The sequence below is a fragment of the Argentina silus genome, assembly GCF_951799395.1.
Source record: "Argentina silus genome assembly, chromosome: 1".
Classification (NCBI taxonomy): domain Eukaryota; kingdom Metazoa; phylum Chordata; class Actinopteri; order Argentiniformes; family Argentinidae; genus Argentina; species Argentina silus.
This window is the reverse complement of record NC_139655.1, coordinates 2,287,138-2,299,702: the sequence shown is the minus strand read 5'-3', so window position 1 is coordinate 2,299,702 and position 12,565 is coordinate 2,287,138. Positions and strand designations below refer to the sequence as shown.

At 48.7% G+C, this 12,565-nt stretch overlaps 1 protein-coding gene across 1 annotated transcript in view; it reads left to right on the top strand.

The window, feature by feature from the left end:
• The first annotated feature begins 1,757 nt into the window (after positions 1 to 1,757).
• The window catches only part of LOC310813355 (receptor-type tyrosine-protein phosphatase mu), a 40,062-nt gene continuing 29,254 nt past the window's right edge, over positions 1,758 to 12,565 (top strand). Inside the window, exons 1-3 of the mRNA XM_083682305.1 lie at positions 1,758 to 1,826; positions 2,637 to 2,663; positions 5,327 to 5,520. Of these exons, the coding sequence (XP_083538431.1) occupies positions 1,778 to 1,826; positions 2,637 to 2,663; positions 5,327 to 5,520 (270 nt within the window). The 5' untranslated portion in view covers positions 1,758 to 1,777. The remainder of the gene's footprint in view (positions 1,827 to 2,636; positions 2,664 to 5,326; positions 5,521 to 12,565) is intronic.

The window sequence follows — 12,565 nt, the reverse complement described above, 5'->3', positions numbered from 1 at the left end:
ATCCCTGTATGAGTTGGGGAACCTGGCGGGGAGTGAGTGACAGCTCTGTCTGTGACCTCCGAAGGCCCGGTGGCCAGGAGACCTCTAGATAGGCCTTGTTCTCCAGCCCCCGCCGTCCCCCGTCAGTCAGAGAGAGGGAGAGGTGGAGGAGTGAGAACGTGGACTATTTCCCAGAGCGTTTGGCAGTCTTTAATATTGCAGTAGGGCGCTGAGGGTGCGGGCGGGGGGGGGGCTGGGGGGGCTGTGAGGGGGGGACGGGTGGCGGGAGGGGTGGGGGGGGGGGGGGCTGTGAGGGCGGGATGACAGGTCTTTGACGTGCCACCAGCCAGAGTGGTGGTGGAGGAAACGGAGGAGGGGGGGGGGGGGGGGGGGGAATAAATAAATAAACATGCTTTCAAACGGGCGTCATCCCGGCCGCAGGACGACACACGTCGACTCATCCGTGACCTTATCCATCCGTTTTGTCAGCGCGGTCCTGACTGACTGACAGGCAGGTCACTGTACCCCCCCACGACAGCCCCTCTCAGGACGGCTGAGGGACAGAGCTGTGAACGCCATGAAGCTGCGGCCCGGCTTATTGGAGGGTTCGCACGTCCCAACCGCCAAATCCAGTGATGTCATGAGTATGGTCTGTCAGCATCGAACGCTGCACATTACTAGGTCCATGTTACTTTGATTTGCTTCGATTTGACAGCTACATCCGGTTGCGTACAGGTGCAGGGATGAAAACAGAAGGCGATGGTCAGAACCGACAGTTACATCCGGTTGCATACAGGTGCAGGGATGAAAACAGAAGGCGATGGTCAGAACCGACAGTTACATCCGGTTGCATACAGGTGCAGGGATGAAAACAGAAGGCGATGGTCAGAACCGACAGTTACATCCGGTTGCATACAGGTGCAGGGATGAAAACAGAAGGCGATGGTCAGAACCGACAGTTACATCCGGTTGCATACAGGTGCAGGGATGAAAACAGAAGGCGATGGTCAGAACCGACAGTTACATCCGGTTGCATACAGGTGCAGGGATGAAAACAGAAGGCGATGGTCAGAACCGACAGTTACATCCGGTTGCGTACAGGTGCAGGGATGAAAACAGAAGGCGATGGTCAGAACCGACAGTTACCTCCGGTTGCGTACAGGTGCAGGGATGAAAACAGAAGGCGATGGTCAGAACCGACAGTTACATCCGGTTGCATACAGGTGCAGGGATGAAAACAGAAGGCGATGGTCAGAACCGACAGTTACATCCGGTTGCATACAGGTGCAGGGATGAAAACAGAAGGCGATGGTCAGAACCGACAGTTACATCCGGTTGCGTACAGGTGCAGGGATGAAAACAGAAGGCGATGGTCAGAACCGACAGTTACCTCCGGTTGCGTACAGGTGCAGGGATGAAAACAGAAGGCGATGGTCAGAACCGACAGTTACATCCGGTTGCGTACAGGTGCAGGGATGAAAACAGAAGGCGATGGTCAGAACCGACAGTTACATCCGGTTGCGTACAGGTGCAGGGATGAAAACAGAAGGCGATGGTCAGAACCGACAGTTACATCCGGTTGCGTACAGGTGCAGGGATGAAAACAGAAGGCGTTAGAGGGGACCGACAGAGAGGATCTACTGTGTCAGAATGACTGTTGACTTCCGTTTCCTGTCTTCGTGTTGTAGATTGTGGTGTAGATTGTACATGTTGTAGATTGTAGTGTAGCTGTTGACATTGTTGTGTTCTGCCTGCTGTGTTTCTACCACAAGCTGTCTCTTCGCCGTCGTCATTCACCATGAAGACTAACACCCTCAGCACGTCCGTGCCTACTGCCTACTACCCAGGTAAACTACCTCCTAACTCCTAACTCCTTAACTCCTACCTCCTACCTCCTACTGCCTACTACCCAGGTAAACTACCTCCTAACTCCTACCTCCCACCTCCTACCTCCTAATTCATTCCTAACTCCTTAACTCCTACCTCCTACCTCCTAATACATTCCTAACTCCTACCTCCCACCTCCTATCTCCTACTTCCTACCTCCTACTTCCTACTTCCTACCTCCTATCACCTACTTCCCACCTCCTGTCTCCTACCTCCTACCTCCACCTACCCAGGTAAACAACCCTATACCTGTTAAACCCAACCTCCAGATCCCTGAATGGACTACTGTATGAACACTGGCCAATCATGAAGCCCGGTTTGAACTAACTGTGTAATGCATTGCCTGCACCCTGTGATATGTGCTTACGGTATGATGATATGATGCCTGCTAACAGCGTAATATGACATGTACCTGTTCTCTCTGCCTGCAGTTTTAATTGCTCTAGAGCTTTTGCACTTCAGCATTATATAATTCCCACCCATTTGGAAGATTCCCACAGTATACATGACATGCAACTACAGGCTGAAGATTGTGAAGACATTATTCATATTGTTGAATATGGGGGCTCATTATGTTGTTCTTCCATTGGGGTTTTTTGGGGGGTTTGTTTTTTTTCCTTTTCATCTCTTGATAACTAACGCTACCGTAACCGTGACGACTGTCCCCCCCCCCCCTCTGCTGTGTTGTTGCTTCGTCTATGTATTCACTGCTGTATTCTCTCTTTCTTAACCTCCCAACTGCTCTCTGGGTTTGTTGCACGATGTGGCAGATCCCTTTGTCCCAACTGCCATCTTAGGTGAGAAAACCTTCTTCTTTCTTCCAATAACATACAAACCTAACTACTACTAGACCTGATAGTCAGACTACTAGGATATTAAATTTTTTTTTAGGGAAGGAGTGAGTGAAACATATAGAGGGGGGAGAGATAGAAAGAGATAGGTGAGAGAGAGAGAGAGAGAGAGAGAGAGAGAGAGAGAGAGAGAAGGGACTTAGAGTGACAGACAGTCCATGATGGGGGTTGGTTTGTTCGTGACGATGGCTCCTTCACATCCATCCTGCCTGCTTCTCTTCTTCTCTTGGTTTTGTCAGACGAGGGGTTGTTTCTTTTCCGTTTTTCCGAGCTGAGGTCGGCTTCACTCCATCCCATCCGCATTCCGTGTCGTGCGTGTGACGTCACCTCTGTCTCTGACCTCTCATATGCATGGACAGACAATGTGGACTGGATGAGGCGGAGCGACAGAGTGGCGCAGAGAAAACAAACAAACAAACAAACAAACAAACAAACAAACAAACATACATACAAACAAGCCAAACTAGTTCCCGTTGTCATAGCGATGGTCGCTAGGCTCCCCTACAGTAGTTGCCCCCTGACAAAACACAGGAGAGCCTCTATTGATGTATGGAATGATAGGTATATATATATATCTGTACATATACATATATATATACATATACATAAGTGTGATCACCTAATTCTTTGTGAATGCAAACTGTAGCTGTACAGTCGGTATAGAATATTTCTACGGCCCCAATAGGGACCTTGTTTGTTAGCCAGGTGCTGTCTTTAAGCCTACAGTTCAACGTCCACCACACATACGTATTTGGCAAAGACAGACGTCCATTTCTGGCAGTTGAAGACAGCAAACTGTCTCTTACTGGATAGTTGGGATTCTAAACAGAACAGAGAACAACGGTTCCAGAAGCGTTGCATCAGAGTGAGTGTGTGGCTGGTTACCTCAGGCTCGGGCCTGGCGTTCAACCACCACAGACCCACTGAGAGGAGAGGAGTGGCTAGTGATCCTGACTGGCTCCGCCTATCTAGGATTCTTAGGACGTGTCCAGTCAGACTGATTCGGCATAGTGTCAAATTTGTCCGGTCGTAAAATGGAATTTTCTCAGGAAAAACTGTCTTGGTCTATATATATATATATCCTGTCTTCGCCAGCATTTATACCATGGAAACGGCCCACTAGCAGATGACACAGCCAAATTAACACCACCCCAACCCAAAGAGTCACAGACTTGCAGCTTCTCACTGTGAGGACTTGACTGACTGATGAGTTGGTCCTGATTGGAACAGATCAGGCTTAATGTTGGTGCTGATAGAAACAGCTAGAGAACATTAAAACTGTACAGGTGCTCATGCTAAACTATCTTGTTGCTTATACCCTGTCTCCTTTCTCTTCTCCTCTCTTTCTTCACATTTAACCTGTTATGTACCCTCTAATAAAGTGCCCATTAATGGTAAGTTGCCCAGTCTGCCCTGGTCTTGGTTGAGGAGGTGTGTGTGTGAGTCTTTGCGGACAGGGGTCGCCCTGTCCAGGGCTAAGGGGGCCGCGGTCAGTTCAGTTTCAACTCTGTCAGACTCCAGGGGACGAATTTCCAATTCGAATTTCCGAAACTGAAAATGCGTGGACTCGTGTGGTCGGTTCGTCCCTTGAGTTGACTGAGTTGAGACTGAACTGCCCCCCTCCCCCCCCCCCCGGGGCCCGGCTGGGCTGCCCCTCTCCCCTCTGTGTTGCCACGTTCACGCATGCCCATCACACGCCCTCACCCGTGGAGCCATTAGCTAGCATGGCGCTATGACTCACCTGTGAAACCGTGCCTCATGCGTGTGTGGACTCTACGACATCATCCACCCACCCACCCACCCCCCCACCCTACCCCACCCCCACCACACACACACCACCCCCTCTATGTGCTGTTGTCGTCCCCCTATTGGACAGTGTTGTCGCCACAGTTCCCGCCTCATTTTACCGTGCACCAATCATCAACCACCGCTAGCCAATCATCTGTGCAACCTCATCCTGCCATTGGTTGAATCCTGTGGATAGAAAGTTTCTATTGAGAGCTTAGCCACCAGCTAGCGTTTGAGTACAGAGGGCTGTTGTAGCATCAATAGAAATACTGTCTTCTCTTTCCCCTCATCCTACTGTGCAAGTAGATTAATATTGCGCACCATCGTGTCATCGTTGATTCACATTGTTACGATAAAAAGCCATTCTTTTGTGTTTACCATGTTTTAAATGCTGTACATTAGGTATGTAGTCTACATGATATTTTTTTTAAGTAACTCCTTTTTCATTTTGTCATGTTTTCTCATTTAGTAACGTTATATTGTGACCTTGTATTCATCCGTTGTTTTGTCAGAGTCAATCCCTGTGTGTGTGTGCGGGTAGTAGTGTATTACTCCAGTCCTAACCTGTGTGTGTTTGTTTGTGTGTGTGTATTTGTGTGTCTCTGTGTGTGCGTGCGTGTGTGTATGTGTGTGTATGCGCGTGTGCGTGCTTGCGTGTCCCTGCATGTTTGGCTGTGTGTGCGTGTGTGCGTGTGTGTGCGTGCGTGTGTGTGTGTGTCTCTCTGTGCGTGCGTGTGTGCGTGTGTGCGCCTGTGCCTGCGTGCGTCTGTGCCTGTGTGTGTGCGTGTGTGTGCGTGTGTGTGTGTGTCTCGTCCCCGTAGATGAGACCCACACCATGACCAGTGACACCAGCAGCCTGGTGCAGTCCCACAGCCACACGTTTAAGAAGCGGGAGGCGGTGGACGTGCCCTACCAGACGGGGCAGCTCCACCCGGCCATCCGCGTGGCCGACCTCCTGCAGCACATCACCCAGATGAAATGTGCTGAGGGCTACGGCTTCAAAGAGGAGTACGAGGTGAGACACACACACACACGCACACACACACACGCACACACATATACTCTCACACACACACACACACATACTCTCACATATATACTCACACACACGCACACACACATAGACACAGACATACACACACACACATATACTCACACACAGGCACACACACACACACACACACACGCACATTCACACACACACACACACACACACACACACACACACTGCACGGTCTGCCTTGTCTCAAACACACCTGTCGTACACACACACACACCTGTCATACAAACTGTCTTTGTATCACACACATGACACAGACCCCCTGTCCCCTCACACACACACACACACACACACACACACTGCCTGTTCTGTTGTCCTCCTTCTAGCACGCCAGTGTCGCACACACACAGACACACACACACACACACACACACACACACACACACACACACACTGTTCTGAATATATTTCCTGATTCTCTTTTCTTTCCTTTCTTTGTGTTCATATGCATTGCTAGTTAGCCACCTGTGCACGTATATGTATTCCCCCCCCCCCGTATATGAATGTGTCACATGGACATAGTCTGCCGTACCAACGCACCATCTCCTGTGTCTCCACGTTGAGTGTTGATGTCACCACTGTCTCGGTCTTGTTTTGTATTTGGGCTTCTGCAGTTAGAAGTAACGGGCCCTTAGAGGGCTTCTATTTAGCTACCCAGCAACGCTAACCTGTCCTGGTGGGGAAATTAGCCCAGTAAATCAGAAGGTCCCACAGCACACGGAGGGGTTTCTGAGACTGAGGGTTTATGTAAATGACTGAGAGCCAACGGGCCTGGATAGAGCCTGTGTTTGCGGACAGCTCTTTTCTTCTGTCATTGAGCGAAATGATGCTGTGCGTGTGTGTGTGTGTGTGTGTGTGTGTGTGTGTGTGTGTGTGTGTGTGTGTGTGTGTGTGGGGGTGTGTGTGTGTGTGTGTGTGTGTGTGTGTGTGTGTGGGGGTGTGTGTGTGTGTGTGTGTGTGTGTGTGTGTGTGGGTGTGTGTGTGTGTGTGTGTGTGTGTGTGTGTGTGTGTGTGTGTGTGTGTGTGTGTGTGTGTGTGTGTGTGTGTGTGTGTGTGTGTGTGTGTGTGTGGGGGTGTGTGTGTGTGGGGGTGTGTGTGTGTGTGTGTGTGTGTGTGTGTGTGTGCGTGCGTGTGTGTGTCTGTGCGTGCGTGGGTGGAGGCTGGTGACTTGAACAATTGAGGAGGATGGGAGACTCCATAGACAGGCGCAGACCGCACATAGACGACAAGGCTTGTTTCAGACATTGTCTAAGACAAATTATTTGAACCTGAAACATTTATTAAAGACATTTAGAATTCAGAATCAGAATCAGAATTATTTTATTTGGCCAAGTATATTTGCACATACAGGAAATTGACTTGGTGAGGTTGGTGCATGGACATAAAAAATAATAGCAAATATTTACAAGAAATGTATAAAATAGCAAAATATCAACAAAATAGCAATAACAGATTTACAAAATTTAACAATAAAACAATAAATGTTATCGTCAAATATTATGAGGAATGGGGCAATTAAGGATACAATATATGGAACGACATTTATATATGGGAATCGCCTTTATCCAAAGAGACTTACAACAAATACATTTGTTTAAGTAAGTGAATCATCTATCCATCAGTCATCATAAGATAAAGTAATCAATGCTCAGACCAGGGGCCATAGGCAGTCACAATGCTAGAAGAAGGAAATTGTTTTTTTGTTGTTTTTTTATGAACAGTAGAGAAACTTGCACAGGGGGGTAGTGGGGATGAAGAGGTCTTTAGGAGGGAAAAGAACTGTTTGTGTTCTGTACGTGATTGACTCTACGTACAGTAATGAAGTGGTGTGACGTGGTCACTCACAGTGATTGAGATGGAGAGACGCATTCATGCCCCGGGGGATGGGAGAGCAAGCACATGGGACATGGTTTCAGTTCATGTCAGGAGAGAGTTGACACTGGCAATGGAGTGGAGTGGTCATCACCTGGGGATATTTGATAGATAGTTCTAGATCGTTATCTGCCTGGTTAGCTGACTGGTTATTATAATAATTAGTATGAACATTTAGCTGAAAATTCTCCTTCTCTCTCTCCCCTTACTAAATACATTAAAAAGTTATATTTGGGGCGCTTCGTGGCGTAGCGCATTAATGCGCATACCACGTAATCGCAAGGATTTGAGCCGATTTATGTGTGTGTGTGTGTGTGTGTGTGTGTGTGTGTGTGTGTGTGTGTGTGAGAGAGAACATTTTGTGCAGATGCACAGTTTTTGTACAGAAGTTTTTTATTTTTTATTTATTTTATTTCATAAGAAATCAAGGGAGAACCATCCTCCTCTTCCTCAATGGCCTAGCCTCCACCGGTGTGTGTGTGTGTGTGTGTGTGTGTGTGTGTGTGTGTGTGTGCGTGTGTGCGTGCATGCTACATCACTCACATTCACACTCATCACGACAGGAGTACTATTTCTAGCTGGTTATTTACCTGTAATAATGTATTCACTAACCCCCCTCCCTCCTGCTCTACTTTGCTATGCCCACTTAACCATTAGCCAACACAGGAATGATATTAATATTTAATCTCGCCTCCCCGGCCTATGCTGGCAGTTTGGGGCTGCCCTCAGGGTGATATTCATTATGGATAAAGAGTTTTAGGGCTTATAGGTAGCAGGGAGCAACACAGTTATGCAGCTAGCTGAAGATACAGGGTGCAGAATTATTGATGTCCCCCCCCACCCCCCCACCCCCCACCCCCCACTCCCACACCCAATCTGAAAGTGAGTCACTTCACTGTTTTTATCTTGTATTTGCCAAGTTAGAGATGAAGAATCGTTCTAGTGTGTGTTTTTCTTCTCAGTTTCTGTCTTCTGCTGTAACTGTCTTTGGTCAATAATGGTCTTTTAGACATGACGAGTCGAGCACTGAACTGATCACTCTTAACCTTAATCTCTCCCCCGATCCATGCTTCTTGTAATTCAATACTTAATCTATGGAACAGATTAACGAGGTAAGCAGTCCTTTCTGGTTTGATTGTAAGATGTTCTTTAGACTGTGGCTTGTTGTAGTGTCCACTAGAAACCCCAGATGCAGCTAGAGTAGAACTGTAGCTGTTGGCTAGTAACTCTTATTCCTGTTGAAGCCCAGACCTCTATTCCTGCCTGGAAGAAACGACCTATGCAGTTACCTCCAGGGTTAGGCTCAATTCCATTTCACCTCAGGGAGTAAACTGATCTTCCAATTTAAGATTAGAGATGTGTTATTTGTTTTGTATCCATTCTATTAATTAATTCATGCATTATGCTGTGCATAAACGTATTCATTTGGGAATGTTCAGTGCTCGAGTTGGAATTTCAATTCCTCTCCTGGATTGATATAACTGAAATGGAATTGATCCCAGCTCAGGTGATACTGTATCTGTCCGTCCACATCCCTAACCACTACACCAGCCTGTACAGAGAGAGGAGGCTCTCCACAGTACAATGTCCAATCTGTTTGATCTTCAATGCTCTAACACTGTCTCTCTCCTCAGATCCAGTAGATACTAGGCTTGGTGGGGTATCTTGAAGCATATTTTGATGACTGGAATATGTTTTTGCACTTCTGATGGATAATGTTGCCACTCGTAAACATAGTACAGGCATTGTGTGAGGTAAAAAGTGGTACAGATGAAGCTTTGTCTGTCTGAGCCCCTCTCGTCTGGTGCCGAGGTGTGTCTTCAAAGTGTCTCTCTCCCCGTAGTCAGAGGCATTGAGGATAAATCACCTGGGGTTTGGGAATCAAAGGAGCTGGTGTCACACCTAAGTGAAAAGGAGAACACCAGCAGGTAGTCACAAGCTGCCTTTGAGCCCCAGGAACAATGGCTTACACAGTTGTTTCTTAACTCTTTGTTTAGGATAAGATTTTTAGAGAGAGAGAGAGAGAGAGAGAGAGAGAGAGAGAGCGAGAGAGAGATGATGAGGGGTTTGTTTGGGTTTATGCCTCAGAGAGAAGACCTGAGCACTCTGTGGTTCCATGAAAATCATCTGCGTGAGGCTTTGAAAAAGTTTGAAAAAAGTACACAGGAGTTTGGATTTCATTACCGGTTCTCTACCAATCAGGATATGGCTTGCTGGCCTTGTGGTGGAAAGCCTGGCCAATGGTGAGTGAGTATGATGTGGAGAGGAAATGCCTCGGGAGAAAGATAAAGCCCTGAGCTGCCTTCTAGCCATTTTACTGATCATGCCCTTTCAGCCTGCTGCAAGGCTGCTGTCGATCTTAATAATTCAATAGTATACCTTCATATTTAACTAGACCTTTTCTCATTAGCAGACATATTTTGGTGATTATTAAGCTTAGATGCTTATTTGCTCCTCCACACACACACACACACACACACACACACACACATTTTGAAATGAGCATGCTCTCGACTTTACTTGTCAGTGTGTAATGTTTTCCCCCCCAAAGAAACACACTCGTACTTTGCGTTGATACTCACAAAGCATTGAAGTCTTGTCTTGCCATCACAAGAGACACGCGGTCAATTATTCTTCAAAACAACAGTCCAACACTACACCTGAACTAACAATAGAACACAATTCTCGTAATTTATGAATAATTTAATTCCTGCTAGCATTTGTTCTGTTCTCATTTCTTAATTCCTTTTTTTTTTGCTGTCTGACACTCAAAGCCACTTTGACAATCTGAAATTCTTGAAAGCTCCATCCCTGCCGACACGGTTCACCCCTGAGGTTTGACGTACGTCTAAAGCAGTTAGAACATTCTGTTGTCTCTCTCTCTCTCTCTCTAGTTGTTCTCCTGCAGTGGCCCGGTGCCGACCTGCGCATCTCATTAGCAGTCTGAGGGGGGGTGAGCCTACCTGTGCATCTCATTAGCAGTCTGAGGGGGGGTGAGCCGACCTGCGCATCTCATTAGCAGTCTGAGGGGGGGTGAGCCTACCTGTGCATCTCATTAGCAGTCTGAGGGGGGGTGAGCCGACCTGCGCATCTCATTAGCAGTCTGAGGGGGGGTGAGCCTACCTGTGCATCTCATTAGCAGTCTGAGGGTGGGTGAGCCTACCTGTGCATCTCATTAGCAGTCTGAGGGGGGGTGAGCCTACCTGTGCATCTCATTAGCAGTCTGAGGGGGGGTGAGCCTACCTGTGCATCTCATTAGCAGTCTGAGGGGGGGTGAGCCTACCTGTGCATCTCATTAGCAGTCTGAGGGGGGGTGAGCCGACCTGCGCATCTCATTAGCAGTCTGAGGGGGGGTGAGCCTACCTGCGCATCTCATTAGCAGTCTGGGGGGGGGTGAGCCTACCTGTGCATCTCATTAGCAGTCTGAGGGTGGGTGAGCCTACCTGTGCATCTCATTAGCAGTCTGAGGGGGGGTGAACCTACCTGTGCATCTCATTAGCAGTCTGAGGGGGGGTGAACCTACCTGTGCATCTCATTAGCAGTCTGAGGGGGGGTGAGCCTACCTGTGCATCTCATTAGCAGTCTGAGGGGGGGTGAGCCTACCTGTGCATCTCATTAGCAGTCTGAGGGGGGGTGAGCCTACCTGTGCATCTCATTAGCAGTCTGAGGGGGGGTGAGCCTACCTGTGCATCTCATTAGCAGTCTGAGGGGGGGTGAGCCTAATGAAAGGTGCCCGACACTCCATCACTCCTCCCCAGGTTCCATCACTCCTCCCCAGGTTCCATCACTCCTCCCCAGGTTCCATCACTCCTCCCCAGGTTCCATCACTCCTCCCCAGGTTCCATCACTCCTCCCCAGGTTCCATCACTCTGCTGCCACGTGTCAATTCCTCTTCTACAGGAAGTGACAGCTGTCCTGATAGACACCGGGCAGCCATGAACGCTGCACGAGCGTTCGCTTTGAAACTCTAAACTGAGTGAGAGAGAGAGAGGGGGAAGAGAATGAGAGGACATGAAGAGAGAAGGAAGAGAGAGAGAGAGAGAGAGGGGGAAGAGAATGAGAGGACATGAAGACAGAAGGGAGAGAGAGAGAGAGAGAGAGAGAGAGAGAGAGAGAGAGAGAGAGAGAGAGATGGAGACCGAGAGGCAAAGAGGGTGGGAGAGAGAGAGAGAGAGAGAGAGATGGAGAGATGGAGAGGTAGAGGCACAGAGGGTGGGAGAGAGAGAGAGAGAGAGGGAGAGGGAGAGCACAGTAGAGAAGGAGAGACAGAGAGGGATTGAGAACACAGAGAGAAGAAGCTCCTCTGTGTTGTCAACATGTCTTAAACTTCATTTAATGTCTCTCTGTAGCCAGCTCCGAAACATTCGGTCGGAAAAGCAATCTGCATTAAAATGCGCCTGCCCTTCAAAGTGTCCCTAGCAGTGACGGTTTACGAGGCCTGTGAAGCCGCATTTTCACTGGTGGGGAAAAGGTCATGTGATAAGGCTCACTTTTGAATGCGAGTCACTGTGACGTGAGCTACAGCTCTCTGACTGAAAGGACAGGCTGTTTCTATATGAACACTCGGTTACCCACAACTCAGACCTCCTTCCTCAGGAGGGAAAAGATGTCTCCCTGCTCCTCCTCCTCTCTTGTCAGTGGCCCTGTCAGACTTTGTCCAAAACCTCCCCCTGACCGATACAGTTCTGACTGTGCAGGAAGGTTCCCATTACTGTCCTGCCTTGCCGCCATTTCAGGGACTTGCCACACCCCCCCCACACACACACACACCCCCGCCCCCCCCCCCACCCTGTTCCAACATTCTATGCGGGTACGATTAGTGTGAATATTGAAATACAGGCGGGGGGGGGGGGGGGGGGGGGGGGGAGACGCCAGCGCTGAGCAGACAGAGCTCCTTGTCGCAACGGGCGATGTCATCATCCCCTCGAAGAGAGACTGATCAGGGCTTCTTGTGTTCCTTTGTCGTTGCATCATAGAATTAGGGACGGGGAGGAAAGCTGCAACTTCCTGAGCTCGAGAGCCACTACTGCTAGCAATCAGGGCTAATCAGATCAATTGTCTGCGAGATGGGAGAGAGATAAGGAGATAAGTTGGCCGGCTGTGGATAACAATACATCATTATGATCTG